Source organism: Hylobates moloch, unplaced genomic scaffold (genome assembly GCF_009828535.3).
Source record: "Hylobates moloch isolate HMO894 unplaced genomic scaffold, HMol_V3 SCAFFOLD_17, whole genome shotgun sequence".
Lineage (NCBI taxonomy): Eukaryota > Metazoa > Chordata > Mammalia > Primates > Hylobatidae > Hylobates > Hylobates moloch.
In genome coordinates, this window is record NW_026652292.1 from 60,627,825 (window position 1) to 60,649,419 (window position 21,595).

Consider the following 21,595-nt stretch of genomic DNA (forward strand, 5'->3'; position numbering starts at 1 on the left):
AGTTTACATTCATGGATGTGTGTGTGTATAAACAAACGTCTGGCATGTCACGTGGTGAGTGGTAAGTGCTATGGCTAAACAGTAGTGTAAAGAGGAAAAGGAGTGGGGCACTGCTATTTCCTATGGAGTTGCGAGGCAGTAATAAGTGTGGAAATGTATCAAAGTAAAGATCGAAGGTTCTGGCATCTGACAAACAGTTTGAATAAGGCAGAAGCACAGACCCTGCACAGATCTCAACCATCCAACAGGACTGAAACACAGAACTTGGAAAAACCCACGTACCTGGTTCTTATTCTGCTCGCCCGGTCTGCACAAGTGCAAAATCCTTTCCTGAAGTTCGTATCAGGAACACCTGGGTTTAACTAGACCAATCAGCCGCAGCGGGGCTGGGCTAATTTCAGTCCCTCCTTTGCCTGAAGTCAGCGAAAAGCGCAGACTCCCTCGCGCATGCTCAAATACGCCAACTTCCTCCTGGAGCGCCATCTGAGAAGGTCTGCGCATGTGCAGGAACGAGAAGTTTTTTTTTTTTTTTTTTTTTTTTTTTTTTTTTTTTTGTCCCAAGGCGCTGCCGTACCGTCCAGGCGGCGAGTTGCATTCTGGTTCCGTCTTGTGTCTGGCGTGTGGAGCTAGTGCTCCCGCTTATTCGCCACTGTTGCCACCGCTGTCATGAACCGCGAGAGCTTCGCGGCGGGCGAGCGGCTGGTGTCGCCGGCTTACGTGCGGCAGGGCTATGAGGCCCGCCGCTCGCATGAGCACCTCATACGGCTGCTTCTGGAGAAGGTACCGAGCTGTCGGTCCCCTCCCCAGCTGCCGCGACCCCGGGGCTCTGGCCCCGCCGGGCGTCCCCGCTGGTGCTGCCTCACCGGCAGCTCTTTGCTGCTTGAGACTAGTCCCAAGTCTGTCTCAGCTTGGCTTGCCCTAGCTGACCGACTGCGGTCTGTGCCTTCTCAGCCTTGCCAAAGCCAGTGAAAGCCAAAGGGTGTTCTTATGAGGGGGTGTTGGAGTCGGGGTTCTGAGTCCCGCTGTTTCTAACTTCAGAATGCGGAAGTGAGGGAAAGTCCCAATGTACTTTTTTATTCGCGGCAAGGGCAAAGTTCGCACCTCCATCTTTCACCACCCTCAACGACTCAGAGCACATAATGGTGTTTGTAGACCACCGTATGCTAACTCGAACCACGTGCTTTCCGCGGAACTTCACAGGTCTCCCTCCTGCCAGCGTTACTGTATTTTAATTTCATTAAAAGTTTTGGTGTGTTTGTTTTTTTGAGACAGAGTCTCGCCCTTTCGCCCAGGCTGGAGTGCAGTGTCGCGATCTCCGCACACTGCAACCTCCGCTTCCCGGGTTCATCCCATTATCCTGCCTCAGCCTCCCGAGTAGGGGGGACTACAGGCACCCGCCACCACACCCGGCTAATGTTTTTATTTTTAGTAGAAACGGGGTTTCACCATGTTGGCCAGGATGGTCTCAAACTCCTGACTTCAAGTGATCGGCCATTCTTGGCCTTCCAAAGTGCTCAGATTACAGGCGTGAGCTACCGCGCCTGGCCAATATTTCTTTGAAGTTTGACAACTACCGCCCTTCTCCACGTCCCACCGCCCCAGTCGTAACGCCCTGGTTTGAAGCATCTTCACTGGGGATGTGGTGTATTGGTTTTCAGTTAGTTTCACTTACGGAAATTTAAATATCTGAGTAAACCTCATTGGATGCATTTATCATCACTTCTCGAAATCTGTAAATAATTGTAATCAAATGTACAAATGTTTTGCCTCCTTGCGTTCTCTATATAGTGGTGAATTTATGCCTGAATTTTAGAAAACAAGGAGCGTGGCAAAATACACATTAAAAAGAAAAAATGTATTCCTGTAGTGTTCCAGAGAACGATAGTTTTATTAAATATAATCATGTTTGTTTGTTTTTTTTTAAGGGGAAGTGTCCAGAGAATGGCTGGGATGAAAGTACACTTGAACTCTTTTTACATGAACTTGCAATCATGGACAGCAACAATTTCTTAGGCAATTGTGGTGTGGGAGAAAGGGAAGGGAGAGTGGCATCCGCATTGGTTGCTCGTCGTCATTACAGGTATCTTTTTTTAAGTAGTAAGGGAGATATATCGTTTATTTATTTTTGGTTCAAAATAATGGCAGCAGTATTCATCTTATTAGATTATCAAATGTCTGTTTGTAAACCACTTCTTTCCTGCTCTAATGGATATGTAAACCAAATGCAACAGGGAGATTGAAACAATTTTATCTCAGCAGGTGATTTTCAAAGACAATAGAGTAAAAATATGTGGAGTTACCGTGTCAGGTTCTGGGTGACTAACACAGGCTATACATTTTCTTAGGAACGGTTACCCTAATAAACATATCTGGTTGTAAGAGGTCAAAATCCATTAAGGTTGTTTATAGTTTTCCATATTTCTTTTCTAACATTGGTAGTGTTTTTTTTTTTTAGAATGATTTATAGTTATCAACTTTAAATTGTTTTAAACTGTGTTTAAACTGAATCCCATTTTATAAATACCTCTCTGTTGCAATAGTTACAGGGAAAGGTGTATTAGATTATTAAGTGAGCTTTTTCTTTTGCATTATTGCAGAAAGGTTTTCATCAATTTTGATAACGATTTAATTGGTAGTTAATATGATCACTCCTTGCCCTGTCCGCTAAACTTTCTGTGAAGTGTAAACTCTTTTAAATGAAACCCCTGTCTTCCATGCTTTTACATTATAATGAAAATTTCCTGGGCATACTAGAATTTGTATTTCAGTAAAAAACCACTGCAGTCAAAACTGATGATAATGCCTAACTTGGATGAAAATTTCAGTTAACAGTTTGCTGGTAACACGGTTGATAATATATGTAAGAAACGTTTTGTACATGAGATTTCAGTGGTGAGGAAGTACAACACTAGTATTCTTCGATAATCCCCCATACCGAATTTCTGATACATTTGACTGTCAATTAGAAATTACTCAAATTACAAAAGGGTTTTTTATTTTAAAGAGTATTGAGAGGTATCTTTAAACAATGTATAATATCGTCTAATTTAAAATGAGATTTGCACACTGATTTTCTAGGAGCATATAGTTCTTTTAAAATTAAGGCAATATTTGAACCATCACTGGAACTTAGCCCAGTGTGTGATTAGGGGAAAAGTAAAGAAAAAAGATAATTTGGCTGGGCACGGTGGCTCACGTCTGTATCCCAGCAATTTGGGAGGCCAAGGCGGGCGGATCACGAGGTTAGGAGATCCACACCATCCTGGCTAACATGGTGAAACCCCGTCTCTACTAAAAATATAAAAAAATTAGCCCGGCGTGGTGGCGAGCGCCTGTAGTCCCACCTACTCGGGAGGCTGAGGTAGGAGAATGGCGGGAATCTGAGAGGTGGAGCTTTCAGTGAGCCGAGATCACGCCACTGCACTCCAGCCTGGGCGACAGAGCGAGACTCCATCTCAAAAAAAAAAAAAAAAAAAGATAATTTAATGTTTCATATATTCTAGTTTTCTATTGCTACAGAACAAACCACCCTAAAATTAAGTGGCTTAAAACATTTATTATTACCTCTCATAGCTTTTTGGATTAACTGGGCTCAGCGGGGTAAGTATTGCTTTGGGTCTGTCATGTAGTTGCAGTCAGATACTAGCTGAGAGTTTAGTCATCTGAAGGTATGCCTAGCATGAAAATTTCACACAGTCACTTCTGCTAGATTCTTCCTGGCCAAGCAAGTCGCTAAGTTCAGCCCAGATTCAAGTGGAGAGGAAGTAGACTTCATCTCTTGGTGTGGGAGTAGCATGTGGGCATAGGGAGAAAAAGAATTGATGGTGGCCGTCTTTGGAAACTAGCTATGACAGCATAATTGATGAAGTTGTTTCAATTTAAGTAGGAGAGTTCCACATCATTAATAGTTTGTGACATATATCTGTAACAGCCAAAAATTGCTCCTGGTGTTTTTTTGGTTATTATATTTGCATATTTGTACATTGTATTACTCGGAATGCTGAATGTATTTGTCCAGTTTTTGGCCCATTTTTTTGCTTAGGTTCATTCATGGCATTGGACGATCGGGTGATATTTCTGCTGTGCAACCAAAAGCTGCAGGCTCTAGCCTTTTGAACAAAATTACTAATTCTTTGGTCCTGGACATTATAAAGCTGGCTGGTATGTACCATCTTAATCATAATGCTTTTGGCTGACTGGACACACACACACACCATTGACTCATTTCATTTATTATTGCCCCTTTCCAAAAAGAGTATGAGTGGCTTTTGAAAAGACTTCTTTTTTTTTTTTTTTTCCTGAGACGGAGTCTCGCTCTGTCGCCCAGGCTGGAATGCAGTGGCACGATCTTGGCTCACTGCAAGCTGCATCTCCTGGGTTCACGCCATTCTCCTGCCTCAGCCTCCTGAGCAGCTGGGACTACAGGCACCCGCCGCCATGCCCGGTTAATTTATTTTTTGTATTTTTAGTAGAGACAGGATCTCACCGTGTTAGCCAGGATGGTCTCGATCTCCTGACCTTGCGATCCGCCCGCCTCGGCCTCCCAAAGTGCTGGGATTACAGGCATGAGCCACTGTGCCCGGCCGAAAAGACTTTTTTTTTAAAATAAAAAGTCTTTAGAATAAGATAGAAAATCAGAGCCATAAGCCCAGAAGTTGAATTTGGCATTGAGCTTCCCAAGAGTGAGTACAGAAACAGAAGCACTAGGGCTACGACTCTTACTATTTTATAGATGAAATACATTATTTCCTCAAGAAGGCTGCTGGGTGCTTAGCGGGATAACAGATTTCTGTTTTGCTTCTCATTTGTAGGTGTCCATACAGTAGCCAACTGCTTTGTAGTTCCTATGGCAACTGGTATGAGTCTAACTCTGTGTTTCTTAACATTACGACACAAAAGACCAAAGGCAAAGTATATTATATGGCCACGAATAGACCAGAAGTCCTGCTTTAAATCCATGATCACTGCAGGTAAGAGAAGTGTCATATATAATGTTTTAAACATCATAATTAGGAAATTCAGATTTCTTATATAAAGATAGATAAATGAAAAATAAACTCTCTTCTCTATTGCTTTTTTAAAAGAAAAAATTGTGGTAAAATATATGTAACAAAATTTAATGTTTGTATTACTTTATGCAACTTTTAAGTTTATGGATACCTAAATATCTATGGTTCCATAATTATTATTTGTTGTGGGACCTTTGCTTATATACTAGTTAAGTGTACTGTTTTAATTGAAAATGTGAAAACAATTTTTATGCAAAATTTACAGTATACATTTTGTTTTCATAGGAGGCTTTTGTAGGCTATGAGATAGATCAGTGATCCTTAGGCTGCTGAAATTTATTATGTTTTTCTTTAGAGATAAAACATTGAGTGGATGATTGTGATTTGTTTCACTGAGTGAATTGTATTATTATTTATGTCCATCTCTGAAATAAAGTGAACTTTAAAATAAAACAGAAATATCACCAGAGAATAAGTAGACTTACTTTTCTGTGGATTGAAATTGAACTGGATTAAAGTGATCCGTTTTGTCATCAGTGTCTATGTTATTACTTCTATAGATATCTATTTAACATTTGTTTTCCTTGCTTTCCAGAATTCATTCTTGTCATATCCCAGTGTTAAACAGACTTATGGTCCTAAAATTGTGTAGTAGTCTCTCACATTATTTTGACATGCCTTTGACTAATGCCAGTACTGAGCCGTGTGTTTATTACCAGAGGAAGGTTAATCTACCAAAATAAATATTAAGAGTTCTTGTGTAGAATAGCATGCTTCCTAGAGTTTCAGGATCTTCCCTTATTTTAGTTCACACTAACATTTTGTTTTCTGGTTGGTTTGGTTAGGTTTTGAGCCTGTGGTGATAGAAAATGTTTTGGAAGGTGACGAGCTGCGTACAGACCTGAAAGCAGTGGAGGCTAAAGTCCAGGAACTTGGGCCTGATTACATTCTGTGTATTCATTCTACTACATCCTGTTTTGCTCCAAGGGTGCCTGATAGGTAAATGATTTGTGAATATTGTCCTTTAGCTGTTTATCAGTCTTTTAAATAAAATATGATATACTAATTCTCAAATATGCTTAAATAACACTTCATAATAAATAGGTGAATGGTCTTTTCTAAGAGAATAGATTGACCTTGTGGGGAAATAGCGTTAATGGCTTGGGAAACCAACCATTTGAAATATAACAAGGAAAAACAACTAGTACAGGGTGGGGAGCTCCCTTTATCACCTGAGTCGATGCAGACCGTCTCTGTTTTCTTGCTCTTTGTCCTGTTTCTGATCTCTTAGCATGTTTTTTGTTATTATTTAATAGAAGTTTCTTTTCTAAGCTAAATGTTGGGTTTAATTCTTTTCATTGCTATCAGTATTAATAAATTAAAAAAAAATTAGGATTGTTTACTTTCAAATTTCTGTAATTGGAAGATTAACTCAGATTATACCTTAGGTGTGCATAGTGGTTGTCATTGTCTGCGTTTTGAGAATAATACAAATATTTAAGAAATAAAAGCAAAAAGGAAAGAAAAAGTAAAGGTTTACTCTTCTAAAGGATAGCCACACATTTTTATTCTGAAAATGTAATAGGCTCAGGTCTAGTAATACAGATTTCTGTTTTTGACTACAATTTTTTTTGTTGTTTCATTTTAACATTTTGAATGGAAGTGGTAATAATTTGTAAGAACTATATTGACTTCGGGCTTTTCTTGTAGCATCAAGTTATACTTTGGTTTTAATGCATGGAATTACATTGTTTGGCAGTAATGAATGCCATGTTGGCTTTTGTTGTCTTATAGGCAGATTGTAAGAGACAGTTTTTTAACTGTGCTCTTAAAAATTTACCTTGCTACATTCATGAGCCTGTGAACTCTAAGATTACTTTTCATATGCTTTGTGGTTTATTCATTACTTACCAGATTTCAAATTTGTATTGAAATATTAAATAAGCATTGTTCTCTATTGATGGTTTTGATAGCTATAAAATTTTTAATGTGATAGAAATCACATTTTGAAAAACAGCATATGGATATTTGTATTAGTTGGATTACTTATCCTTGTGGATACTTTGCTTTTGTTTCATTTTGACTAACGTCTTTTGAATGTTTGCAGTATGCGTGGCACAGTGTTGTGTTTTACCTGTATTATCTCGTTTAGAAAAAATTTAATGAAGTTTTTTATCAGTCAGAAAAATTCTCATTTGTCACCGTTATGTAATGAATATTTCCGAATAAGAGTGAAGTTTAGGAAAAGGGTGATGCACAGTAATGTTTGAATTTCTGACTTTATTAAATTTTAAAACCACATGTTTTTTTTTACATCAGCTTCATTCCTTTATAGTCTTAATTTTTTGGGTACAGTATACATTTTGTTTTTATTAGTTAATCAGACAAAAACTATTGTGGAGGAAATTCAATTAAGGGAGATATTGCAAAAAAGAAGGGTATTATTTCTTCTAACTGATAAACACCTTAAACTGGCTTCTAAGTTAGAAAACAATTTGATACATATGAAAAATATTTTTTCTGCTTCTCCTTTCATTTAATACTTTTTTTTTTAACACACCCTAACCATTAACAGATTAAGGTAATTCAGATTATTTAAAACTACTCACAAGTTATTTTTTTTTCTTTTAAAAATAGAGCTTAATGTTATGGAGCCTTATTTTCAAAGAAGTTCTTTATTAAGGAATATTTTCATTAGAACACGCACATATGAAAGTGCCTTTTATTTTACGAAGAAAATACTTTGGTGTATCCTGGAAGGTCTATTTTGTTAAAAACATCATCTGATTAGTTTGAAGTAACAAAAAGGATTTCTATATCCATTTGTAGGGTTTGTGAAAATGAATGATAAAATGAGTTTTTAATTCATAAGACTTCAAGCAAGCAAGTTGATAACTTGTTTTTGGTCTGAGGCAAACTGGACAAAAAAAAAACTTGTAACAGATGAACATAATGGTATTCCTACTTACAGTTAAAAATGTATTAATGACATCTACTAGAAATAAGGCATGTATTATGCGTACATCGGTAATTCAAACTATATATTTGAAGTATATCCTGTCAAAAAGGACTTTACTTGCATAAAAATGCTTTCAAATTCTTCATACTTTAGAAAGAAAACTTTTAATAATTTTACGAAAACATAGGATTTAGTTTTAGTCTCATAGCATGAAGACATTTCTATTAAAGATGAGCTCAGTCACAAGAAGTATTTGGCTTTGTGAAAGAACATCTATTTATTATGCTGTCACTGAAATTTATTACCTTACTTTGCATAAAGTTAGACTCTCAAATTAGATTAATATGAGAGGTGTAAAATGAAAAAGTAAGAGTAGATAAGGGTGGATTTAAAACCAGTAGCTATTTAGAAGATTCCTCAGTATCCAAGTTGTTGGAAAATGTTAGTTATTTTGGTAATGACACATTTTAATGTTCTGTATTTTTTAATACATTAAAGTCTATTTGAGAATGCATTTTTTATTTTATGAGATGTTTAATGTGAGATTTCTTAAGATTCCAGATATGCTAATTATTTTGCAGATACTAGCTTCACTATGGTAAGCAACCAAAAGTGGAAAAAAAGAGCATACCATCTTGTGAAGGGTCATTATCAATAATCTTCTGGCTTTCTGTTTAGGGAATTTTTAATTTTAAAATGATTTGCCATCTACATAAATTTTTGTTTTTTTAATATATTGATAACATTAATTTAAAAGCCTTTTTAGGTTTATTCGAAAGAGCTTGCTATGTATTTCTAAGCTGCTGAATTACATGTCAAGATACTGCAATAGAAATTTCAGTGTTTGTCGTTTTTTTCCCTTGGTGTACATAAGGATAACTATTAAATTTTTTAAAAAGTTTCTGCACTATCATTTATAAAGCACAGTGTGAGTATGTCTTTCTATTGAATATTTATGTTTATAGATTAGAAGAACTGGCTGTGATTTGTGCTAATTATGACATTCCACATATAGTCAATAATGCTTATGGAGTGCAGTCTTCAAAGTGTATGCATCTCATTCAGCAGGTAAGAGAGTTTAAGATGAAAAAATGTCAAGGAAAAATTCATTTTACCATATTATAGGATTATTACTTTTTCCTTACAATCTGATATCATAAAAACAGTTATTTATGACTCTCTGTTTCAGGTTGTGTTAGGAACTTACATCTGATAATCTCTCAATAAAAGTCATTATTCTTTGGTACTATGGTGATAATTGGACTGATAGCTTTGGTAGGCTGAAATCAACATAGAACTACTTTAGCAGTTTAACTTTTAACTTTCTGAGACTGTTTCATTACCAGGATTTTCATTTTTCTAATATACTGGATTATACCATTTAAAAAATATATGATTTGGTCTATAAGGAATTATTGTACCTTATTATCTTAGACTAGAAGTGACTTCATTTATAAACATGCTAGTATATAGCTGTTTTTGTATTTTTTTTTAAGCATCAGCTAGATCCTGGTCATTTGTTTTATGTTCTAATTTTGAAAATATGTCTTTGTTTCACATGTCACTTATAATAAGAACTATGGCCTACAAGGCTTTGTGTATTCAGGCCTTTGCTGATTTGCTGATTTCATTTTCCACTGCTTTCCTTTTGCTTGCTGTGCTCCAACCATCCTTGCTGCCTTACTTTTTTTTCCATTTTGTCATGTGCCTGCACTTCCAGGCCTTTGCCCTTGCTCATCCCACTCACTGGATTGCTCTTCTAGAGAGTTACGTAGCTTTCTTTAGGTCAGTGAGACTTCCTCAGAAAGGAATGACAATCAATGATTGTTATTATTGACAATCAATAACTGGTTACTGAACAAAGTGAATGAATAAATGAAATATTGTGTTTATTTATACATGTATGATACAGGCTATATAGTTTGTGTGCATAATGATGTTAATATATATACTCAGCTTTGACATACATGTCAAACCCTATCTAATACTTCCCCCTTCCTCGCTAGCGTTTTCTACTTTTTTATTTTTTTGAGATAGGGTCTCTTTCTGTTGTCCAGGTTGGAGTGTGGTGGTGCAACCACAGTTCACTGCAGCCTCAACCTCCCATGCTCAAGTGATCCTCCTACCTCAGCTTCCCGGGTAGCTGGGACCACAGGTGTGTGCCACCACACCCAGCCAACTTTTTGTATTTTTTCTAGAAATGGGCTTTTGTCATGCGGCCCAGACTGGTCTCAAACTCCTAGGCTCAAGCCAGCCTCCCACCTCGGCCCCCCAAAGTGCTGGGATTGCAGGTGTGAGCCACTGCGCCCAGGCGTTGCTAGCATTTTCTGTCCTTCTTTTTGCTTTTTTACCATGTTCATTGATTTTAAGATGCAGTGTTCTACATTTTGACATCTGAAATTGTGATGTCTTATAATCAGTGGTATCTTACAATGTTAATAGGTAATGTTTTTTTTTTTTAACATAGTGACATATAAAGTAATGATGTTTCTTAAAATTGGTGGCTCCTTGCTATTTTTCTCCAGAACACTTATCACCATTTGATATAATGTTTGTTATTGACAGTAATTAGAATTAAGGTTCTGTTGGGGTAGAACTTTGTTTTGTTCACTGCTGTGCCCTCAATACTTAGGACAATATCTGGTACATAATGGACAGTTAATAACTGGTTACTGAACAGTCAGTGAATAAATGAAGTATTGTATTTATGCATGTATGATATGGACTACATAGTTTGTGTGCATAGTGATGTTAATATACACATTCAGTTTTGACATACTTGTGTGATTTGTGTTATGTGGGCATAAGTTATTCACAGATTAGCTGTGGCCTACTCCAATATGGTAAATGCTCTGAAGCACGATAGATACTATCTAGTACATTTTTTTGTCTTTTATATTATTTTTAGTATACTAGTATCATCTTTTACATAAATGTGGTTTACATGAAATAGTAATCGCTGATTTGCTTAATTTCCTTACTCAACTTTGTATCAGTTAGGATGTCATTGGCAGCAAGTAACAGACACCCAACTCAAGTTGGCTTAAACCAATAAGGAAATGGATTAATTTATATAGCAAGTCCAGAGGTGGAGTGGGTTTAAGGCATGGTGTGTTGGGATTTCTTAAAACCTTTAGAGAAAGACTATTTACCATTTCCTTGGTATTTCTTTTTGTTATTCCTTAACTTTTTAAGACTTCTTCACTTATTGTAGACTAGGTTGTATCTAATTTGTATGGTCATAGAGGAAGGGTACAATTTTCTACACTGGAAATCTTGAAAAACATTTTATTTCAGTGATTGATTTTTATTCTTCCTTTCCCTTTCCCCATTGCTCTTCTTCTGTGTAATTTTTAGCAGCTTCTCTTTTAAAAGTCAAATACCATCAGCATTACTAAAAGTTTAGGAAAGTGAGGAAGGAGTAGAAGATCACTCATAATGCTATTACCCTAACAAATACCCTTAACAATTCATGTATTTACTTTTTCTCTTTTTATATGCATATTGTTTTTACATAGTTATATTCATTGTGTACATGTAATTTTTTTAGTGTTATATTTCTGTATCCTTCAGATGCCTATAAAGTTTTCATAATGATCATTTTAATGATACAACATATTTTTAAATACTAGAAAATTTGGTGGTGCATTTGAAGAGGTTAAAACTAAGAGAGGGTGGGTATGGTGGCTCACCTCTGTAATTCCAGCACTTTGGAAGGCTGAAGCTTGTGGATCACTTGAAGCCAGGAGTTTGAGACCTCCCTGGGCAACAAAGCGAGACTCCATCTCTACAAAACTAAAATAAAAAAATATATATCTGGATGTGGTGGTGTGTACTTGTAGTCCCAGCTACTCAGGAAGCTGAGGCAGGAGAATGGCATGAACCCAGGAGGCGGAGCTTGCAGTGAGCTGAGATAGCCCCACTGCACTCAGCCTGGGCGACAGAGCGAGACTCCACCAAAAAAAAAACAAAACAAAAAGCTCCAGAATACAATAAGAAGGTGCCCTTGGAGTTGCACATCCCTAATACTCTGCTTTGTCATTACCTCTCTGCATTTGGGAGGTGTTTGACTAAAATTTTAACCAAAAAATAAAACTATAAGATGGATGAATAAACTTTTAAATGCAGATATTGTTGCAAATAATGTATTACCTTCTAAAGTTGACATTTCTTTAAAAATTTCTTTGATACCTAATATCTGGATATATTTATGGAGTGCATGTGATATTTTGATACATGTACAGATTGTGGGATGATTAAGTCAGAGTATTTAGGCTATCCATTACGTGGCATTTATTATGTCTTTTTGTGTTGGGAACATGTCACATCCTCTCTTCTAGGTATTTTGAAATATACAATACATTGTTGTTAACTATAGTCACTGTACTGTGCTATTGAACATTAGAACTTATTAAATATAGCAAATATATAAACATTCTATTTTTCCCAAATTGGCCTTCATGAAAAGAGGTTGTGGCACTATTGATTTAAATCAAATGAATACTTGAGTCTTGTTGAGTGCAGGTTGCTGTTTCATGACATTCTAAAAAATTAAAGTTAGCTTTAATTCATCTGAATATTCCTTATTGTTAATATATACCATTTACTACACACTCTCCATGTGTCAGGCATCCTACTAGGCTTTTTTTTTTTTTTTTTTTTTTTCGAGGCGGCGTCTTGCTCTGTCGCCCAGGCTGGAGTGCAGTGGCGCGATCTCGGCTCACTGCAAGCTCTGCCTCCCAGGTTCCCACCATTCTCCTGCCTCAGCCTCCTGAGTAGCTGGGACTACAGGCGCCCGCCACCACGCCCGGCTAATTCTTTGTATTTTTTAGTAGAGAAGGGGTTTCACCGTGTTAGCCAGGATGGTCTCAATCTCCTGACCCCGTGATCCACCCGCCTCGGACCGTGCCCGGCCCCCTATTAGGCTTTTAAAGTTATCAGCTGAATCCTGACAATTTAAGGTGTACTTCTCATTCCCATTCTGCACATGGAGAAATAAAAAAAGTGGGATTAAGTGACTTGCCTAAGGTCCTATAGCTACAAAATAGCCCATCTAGTTCAGTGTGACTCCAAAGTCCCATTTTTCTGTTAAATAACAAAGTACTAAAGTACTAATACTATAAGTCTTTTCTTGAGAAAATAATATTGCAAGAATCAATCAATGAAGAAAGAACTATAAATAAATTTTTAAATTTTTATTGTTTTAACATTATGTTTTTAACTTTTTTGTTTTTAAGATGAGGCCCCAGAATGACTTAATGCTGAGCATATAGAGTATTCTGTATGCACATAACCGCACCCCCAGGGGAAGTCAGTTTTGAATAACCTATATTTCTGTTTATATTTACTAAAATGATGAATTAAGAGATTCATGAATTATGGATGTTAGGATAGATTAATGGAGAGGGATATAGTAGAGTCACAAAAATATGCATATAAGGCTAATTATTTTGAGTCAGAATGGATTGTAAAGCTCCAAAAGTGTGAGAAGCAGCAACTTTGCCTATTAAGAATTTGAGAGAAGTAGGTGTTACTACTGTTTATTCACAAACCCAATTGTCACTTCATTCAACAAATACTTTCTGGGTTCCTGCTTGTGTACCAGGCACCAGGGTAGGAACTGGAGATGAAATAGTGAATCTGACAAAATCTTTAACCCTCATAGAGCATTCTATTTTTTGTGGGAAAGCAGAGAGTAAAACTTGAGTATGACAAGTCTTGGATAAATGCTCTGGTATTTGGGGAGGTTGGATGTCATTAGATGGAGTGATCTGGGAAGCACTCTTCAAGAAGTACACGTGGGTGAAGCTCTGAATGACGTGAAGGAGGAAGTGTTGCAGCTCTCTAGAGAGGGAGATTCCAGACAGAAGCTAACAGCCAAGACTCTGAGGCAGGAGTGTGCTTGGAATATGTGAGAAATAGCAAGGAGGCCAGTATGGCTGAACCATAATGAACAAGGTGAACAGTGGTTGTAGAGCTTTGAGGTGTGTTAAGGGTTTGGGATTTTATTTTTGGTATGATCATTGGCCATGGAAGGATTTCAAGCAGGAAAGAGTGACATGCTATGTGGGAAATAGACTGCAGGGAGGCAAGAGTGGAAGGCTGTTGTAGCAACCCATATGAGATTTGTTGGTGACTTTGGCCAGAGTGGTAGTTGTAAAGGTGGTAATAAATGCTTTTATTCAGATGTATTTCGAGAGTGGATTTTAGAGCATATACTGGTGACTTAGATGTAGCTGAAAAAAGGGGGTCTGTACCATTTTTGAGATTGGGTCTGGCCTGTTTGTTTTCTTGTCACAGAATGTGCTGCCTTTTAAATGCTTTCTGTGTTTTAGTGATGGAAGGGTTCTAGCAAAGTCTGGTGCACTGATTCCTCTAGTACTTCTGCTTCCAATTTAGATTCCTGTTTCTCTCAGGAGGCCTTGGACAGTACTAAAATGTTAATACAAAGGCAACTCTGACTGTTCCACTTATCTTTATATGCTGCTACTTTGCATGTTTTCCAGTTTTTTTTTATTCTGTTCATCTTATATGCGTCTCTCTGTTTTCCTGTGATATGGTGAGATTTTCTGTGATCATGGTTTATTAGGAAATTAGAAAGAAGAGGAAGAGGAAGGTTAAGATTTGAACAGTTGTATAATGGCCTCCAGAGCAGCTGCTCCTCTTCCCTGCTTCGGCTGCTTCCACCTGTTGCCTGGATCTCAACTCTTAGATTAGGCCAGCTATCTGCTCCTTCTATTCTCCCTCAGATAGCGAGGTGTGAAAATGAAGGTCAAATATGGTTATAATATTAATAGGAATGTAGATTGTGAGTACAGATTGAAAATCTGTGGCTACAGATAAAGAAAAAGACTATCTTAGTTGTAATTTAGATAGTATCTCTATTTTTAAGAGGAGAAAATTGAAGCACATTAGACAGAAGGTCATAGACTGTGTTGGATGAGGACCGAACTTAGTTTTACATTTCTAGTAGGTAAGTATTCAATTTTTCACCAGAATGTTAGATTTTCACTGGAAGTTCATTTGCAGTGGAATGAAATCATCTAAGTTTATAATATTAGGGAGCATGAGTTATGTAGAAACATTGCTTCTAGAATTGCCAAGAGTATACAAATAAAATTTCCATTAAGTGATGTTAAAAGTAAATCTTTGCATTTATTTTTTGTTATCTGAGTGCTTAAAATGGTCATACAGGTAGTAGATTGTCCAAGCATTAAAGAGAGGCACATGTATAATTAACTGTTTGGCAACTCGGATGGCTATAGTCCATTAGGTTATGGTAGCCACTCTCGAACTCACAGAGGGTGTTTAAAACCACTTAGTAGTTATAGGACCCATTGTAGACATTTGTTGTCAAAAAAGGAGCCCAGACGAGAGGCATGGGATGAATCCATTCTTTCTTATCAAATTTTAACGTGTAAAGCTTTGTTTCATTAAAGTTCCCACCTGAGCTGATACTGAAACCGTGCTTGCCTCACAGAGTTGATATGAAGATTAAATGATTTATGTGTGAAAGCAGGTTGTAAGCTTGAAGTTCCACATATAAGGAGCACCATTAAAAATTTTTGTTTAATACTTGTAAACATTTTCTTGGCACTATTACAAAGAAAATAAAAATAAAAATTTTCAATTGTTTTTCCTGTGCATTGTTTTAATGGTGTTTATTTTTATTCTAAGGTAGAGTTGACAAAAATTGTATATATTTACAGTGTACAATTTGATGTTTTGATGCATGTATATATCGTAAAATGGTTAAATCAGGCTAATATATTAATTAACTCAAATGGTTATAATTTTTTATTGTGGTATTTGTTTGTTAATAGCAGTTATCTGTTTTCCTAGCAACTAATATGTAATATTATATTGATTCTAGGGGGCTCGAGTTGGTAGAATAGATGCTTTTGTTCAGAGCTTGGACAAAAATTTTATGGTTCCAGTAGGTGGCGCTATAATTGCTGGCTTTAATGATTCCTTCATTCAGGAAATCAGCAAGATGTATCCAGGTAAATAAAGAATTCGCTTTTCAGAAAAAGTAACTAACAAACAAAAATCCATTTGTACATAGGCTATTGTAATAAATCTTAATTTCCAAAGCTACCCCCCTACCCCCCACAGTCTTCTTAATGTAACTTACTCTTCTTATTTCAGGAAGAGCTTCAGCTTCACCTTCTTTAGATGTCCTTATTACTTTATTGTCACTTGGATCAAATGGCTATAAGAAGCTACTAAAAGAAAGAAAGGTAAGCTTTCCCTTTAGGTGTCGAATAACATTCTCAACTAGAACCATGCTCCAAATCGTTGGTGTTTTCTGCCTGTTGGTTTCTTGCGTCAGGAGGGAGACATCTAGTATGGTCCGACAGTATTTATTCAGATCTAGAACCACCGTAGGTAGTTTCCTATTAGTTTTTATCAGCCTGTCTATCCAGATATTACGAGGAATCTTGGTTAGGTGATTTTGCTTTTATTTATTTACTTTTTAGAAACTCCTGGATTAGGGACTCTTATTCAGTAAAATTCAATTCATTTATCACTTAAAGGTACTTAAAGGTAGAAGCTCTTAAAAGACAAATGGAAAAGTCATCTTTTTAGTTTTTGGAAACCTGAAAATTGTTTAGGAGTGAGATGTGTCAGTCACAGGAGGAAGAACCAGGTCAGAAGTTAGCTCTATCTTTTTTTCTTTTTCTTTTTTTTTGAGAGGAGTCTTGGGCTGGAGTGCAATGACACTATCTTGGCTCACTGCAACCTCCGCCTCTCAGGTTCAAACGATTCTCCTGCCTCAGCCTCCCAAGTAGCTGGGATTACAGGTGCCCGCCACCATGCCTGGCTAATTTTTTGTGTTTTTAGTAGAGATGGGGTTTCACTATGTTGGCCAGGCTGGTCTCCAGCTCCTGACCTTGTGATCCACCTGCCTCAGCCTCCCAAAGTGCTGGGATTACAGACGTTAGCCACCCCGTCCGGCCTATTTCTTGTCATTATTGAATGCTGAACTCATTGGTTATATTTGTTATGAAAAGAAGTTACATTTATATTTGAAAACAGGACTTTATCTCCAACACAACTAGCTTAATTCAGGACACCTCCAAAAGACAGAGATCGTATAGCTGGGGCAGGCAGTGTTTTATTCATCTTCTATCTGGGAGAGAGTGAGTTCTCTGGTGCCGTTTTAAAATCTGATAACTTTCTAGCACTTAATAACAATTGTAGTCCCTTATATTTATAATAGTACTTTATATATTCTAAAGCATTTTCATATGTATTATCTCATAGATCTTCCCATAGCCTTAGGATGAATACATAACAAGTTTAAAAATCTTGTGCTCTATTTTACCCCAGTCCTCCTTCCCATACTAATTCATTCCATGGGAAAGTAATTGTTTAATTGTGAGGACATTTCTTAAGATTTATGTGATATAAGAAAAGATGCTGAATGTCATTAGTAATTAGGGAAATTCAAATTTAAAACCACAATGAAATACCACTACACACCTTTTAGAATGGCTAATGTACCGAAATATGCAACAAGGTAATGACTTTCAAATGCATTATGCTAAATGAAGGAAGCCAGACTCAAAAGGCTACATATTGTACAGTTTCATTTATATGCCATCCTGGAAAAGGTAAAAAATATAAGGAAAGAAGAAAGATTAATGGTTGCTAAAGGGTAGGTATTGGGGAGGGAACTTTTTAGGGTGATGAAACGTTTTATGTCTTGATAGTGGTAGTGGTTTCATGACTGTATATATTTGTCAAAATTCATAGAAGTGGGCACCTAAAAAACACATCCCGAATTTTACTATATATGAGTGAATTATACCTCAGTAAGTCTGACAATGAATTTTTATACAATAAGAATAAAACTCTGGTTTTATAAACTCCAAATTGTAATCATTCATGGTCGTAGATTGTTGGAGCCAAGAGAAAACCATGGCAAATCTTTCAAGGAAACAGATCCATATGTCAGATGACAACTCTCTATAGATGAGGAAAACTCGTCATCTGCTTATGTGAGAGTTTAGTTGTTTCAGATGTCAGGGGTTCTTAGCTCTCCTGTAACTAGTCGTTTCATCCTGGAAAAGTTTTAAAGATTTTATTTCCCCATTTGTGAAAGACATAATTGATATCTCAGGCCACTTTTAGTTTTAAAAGACTCTAGAATATTTCTTAAAAGAGTTACTTCCTGGACTTTGGACATAACAATCATGGGAACTGGCCTGTAATTTAGTAATCCAGTATAAAGCATATTGGTAATATAAATTAGACATTTTGTAAATTTGAGTTTTTCTTTTTAACGCAATGGTCTCTTCAATTTCATGTTACCTTATACCCATTTTTACCCTTATCAAGCTGTCTTGGCTTCCCTCCCTGCATCTGAATAAGCCCAGTTAAAATAGCATAGTCTAAAGTATGGAAATACAAAGGTAAAGTCAAATGTGCGATAAGATTCATTGAGTAAATATTTAACTTACTGTGTATTTATTGACCACATGTCATGTGTCAGGCATATAGATATATATAGATATAGCAGTCAATACAGTAGATAAAGATACTTGCTCTTGGGGAGCACACATTGCCTATGGGGGAAACCAGCAATAAACAGGCAACATAATACAGAAATTACAAAGTTTGCTTGAAGGTGAAAAGTGCTATGGAAAAAAGGAAGAATAAGGAGAATTCGGGATGATGAGGTGGTGATGGGAACTGATTTTTAAATATAGTGATTAGGGCAGGCCTTGTTGAGAAGGTGACTTTGTTTTTTTTTTTTTTTTTTTTTTGAGACGGAGTCTCACTCTGTCACGCAGGCTAGAGTGCAGTGGCGTGATCTTGCCTCACTGCAACCTCTGCCTCCCGGGCTCAAGCGATTATCCTGCCTCAGCCTCCCGAGTAGCTGGGATTACAGGCATACATCACCATGCCTGGCTAATTTTTGTATTTTTAATAGAGATGGGGTTTTGTCATGTTGGCCAGGCTGGTCTTGAACTCCTGACCTCACGTGATCCGCCCGCCTTGGCCTCCCAAAGTGCTGGGATTACAGTCATGAGCCTCCGTGCCCAGCCCAATACCGCGACATTTGAGTGAACTTGAAGTTTGAGGGAATATACACATATGATGGTGAAGTGCGTTTCAGGCAGAAAGCCAGTATCAGGACTCTAGGCCAGATGTGGACCTTGTGTATTTGAGAAGCAGCAAGGAGGCCAGTGTGGCTGGAGCAAAAAGAGCAAGGAGGAGAACTGTGGGAGTTGAGGTCAGGGTGGTAATGAGGGTGGGCTGATCATGTGGGGCCTTCTAGGCCACAGTAAGGTACGTGCCTCATACTCTGAGTGAAATAGGGAGCCATTGGAGGTTAGAATTGAGTAGAATGATCTGACTTGCTTTGAATGCTCACATTGATTGCTGTTTTGATAATAGATTGGGGGGCAAAGGCAGAAGCTGGATGGATGCCTGTTATAGGAGCCTTTTATAGTGGTTAAGAAGTGATATTGGCTGGGAGCTAGATGGTGGCAGTGGAGTTAGTAAGAAGTGGTTAGAGTCTAGGTTTGTGTTGAAGATTGAGCGAGTAGGAGTTCCTGATGGATGGTAGAGAAAAGTAAAGAATAACTCTGAGATTTTTTACCTGAGCAATTGGAAGGATGGAACAGCCATTAGCTATGATGGGGAAGCTGTAGGTTTTGGGGGAAGACTAGGAGTTCAGTTTTGGACAAAATTGAAATTTGAATTGACCTTAAGATAGAGTTGCAAAGTAGAGAGTAGGATATACAAGTTCAGGATTAAGAGAGAACTGGGCTGGAAATAAAAATCTGGGAGTTAATTGGCCAAGAGACTAGATGAGATTGCAAGAGAGTGAGTCTAAACAGAAAAGAGGTATAAGGACTGAGCTCTGGGCACTACAGCATGAAGAGGTCTGAGAAAAGCAACCAGCAAAGGAGACTTAGAAGGAACATTCAGTTGGGAGGAAGACCAAGAACGGTGTCCTAGGTCATCCCTTGGTATCACTCAGATACCAAAATCTGTAGATGCTCAAGTCCCATATATAAACTGACATAGTATTTTCATATAAATTATGCACATCCTCCTGTATTCCTTAAATCAACTCTAGATTACTTGTAATACTGAATACAATGTAAATGTTATATAAGTAGTTGTTATACTGTGTTGTTTAGGAAATAATGTCAAGAGAAGAACTCTGTGCATATTCAGCACAGATGCAATGTTTTTTTTTTTTTTTTTCTCCAAATATTTTCAGTCCACACTTGGTTGAAGCTGTGGAGGCAGAACTCATGGATACAGGGGACCAACTGTGTATTAAGGAGGAGGGAGTGATTAGCATAGCTAACGGCACTGATAGGTCAAGTAGGGTGAGCATTAAGATTTGACCATTGGTTAGAAAGATTTCTTGTAAAAATCATTCTTAACATAGTCTTTCCATGCAAGGTTTGTGTTTATACAAATACCATATACGTCCTTATACATTTATATATATATGAAATAATTACATGTAATACTGAGCACTTATTATCTGGAAGGCACTCTTCTAAGTACATTTTTATGTATACCTTTAATCCTTAAAATATTCTTATGAGGTATTGTTATTATTTTCATAGGAAATCAAGAAGTAACATGTATGTGGTGAATTGTGGAATATGGACTGAAATCTAGGCAATTGGGTCTCCTATTCTCTGTCTTAACTTCTAAATTCTACTTGCCTTTTTAAATATAGATGATAATCTAGTCTGGTGACTATGGAGCTATTTATATGGCTGTAAATCTCAAGATACGGGTCTACGGATATCTAAAGGAGACAAAAACAGTGAATAAATCTAGCTACTCTGGCCAAAAAAGCTCAGTTATATTTTAGAGAGGATATATGTTGTTTGCTTGTGCAGAATCACTGTCATTGGAGAACTGCTCCTCCCTGACTCCAGGTGGTCCTGCTGAGTCTATCAATTACAGTGTCCCCCCTCTTTCATACGGTGGGCAGATGATCTGGCTAGCCTGGTTCACAGGCATGTGGAGATAGTATCCTTCCAGTAGATTTGATTGATCCTTTAGAGACAGGACCTCTTGCTTTGCAGATAGTAAGCTGTAAGGATATAATCTTACAACTGTCAGCTGCCATATTTCTAGCCATGCCAAAGAGACTTCTCAACACTAGGGACTATAAGAAGAAAAACAGAATTAAGTCATTTGAGACTCTATCCAGCCATACCTGCTTGTGGACTGGGCTGTGAGATGAAGCAGTAAATTCCCTTCTCTGTTTTAAACTTTCTAATGCTGATACTTTTGATTCCTTTTATACCCTTAAGCCCTTATATCATTAAGTCCTTCACAATGCTTCCAACATTCGTTTCTTTCCACTTCCACTGCTATCACTCCCTAGTTTAAGTCCTTACCACATCACACCTGATGGTTACAGTAATTTACTCACACTTCTCCTGTTCCCCCACCTTGGTCTACTCTAATTTGTCACATCGTAGAGCAGTGCCAGGTTAATATTCTGAAGACACAACTTTCAGAGGCCAAGGCGGGCAGATCACGAGGTCAAGAGATCGAGACCATCCTGGCCAACATGGTGAAACCCCGTCTTTACTAAAAATACAAAAAGTAGCTGGGTGTGGTGGCACACACCTGT

General features: G+C 37.3%; 1 protein-coding gene across 5 annotated transcripts in view; it reads left to right on the top strand.

The window, feature by feature from the left end:
* The first annotated feature begins 586 nt into the window (after nt 1-586).
* Nucleotides 587-21,595, top strand: part of SEPSECS (Sep (O-phosphoserine) tRNA:Sec (selenocysteine) tRNA synthase) — a 50,698-nt gene continuing 29,689 nt past the window's right edge. For 2 of the 5 annotated variants that reach the window (XM_058430152.1, XM_032135247.2), the window contains exons 1-8: nt 613-780; nt 1,926-2,080; nt 4,019-4,161; nt 4,812-4,970; nt 5,855-6,008; nt 8,934-9,036; nt 15,842-15,971; nt 16,117-16,208. In XM_058430152.1, coding sequence (XP_058286135.1) covers nt 667-780; nt 1,926-2,080; nt 4,019-4,161; nt 4,812-4,970; nt 5,855-6,008; nt 8,934-9,036; nt 15,842-15,971; nt 16,117-16,208 — 1,050 coding nt within the window. In that variant the 5' untranslated portion in view covers nt 613-666. Of the gene's footprint in view, nt 781-814; nt 1,201-1,272; nt 1,528-1,925; nt 2,081-4,018; nt 4,162-4,811; nt 4,971-5,854; nt 6,009-8,933; nt 9,037-15,841; nt 15,972-16,116; nt 16,209-21,595 lie in introns of those variants that run through there. The other 3 variants (XM_058430154.1, XM_032135250.2, XM_058430153.1) reach the window with 3 other exon arrangements.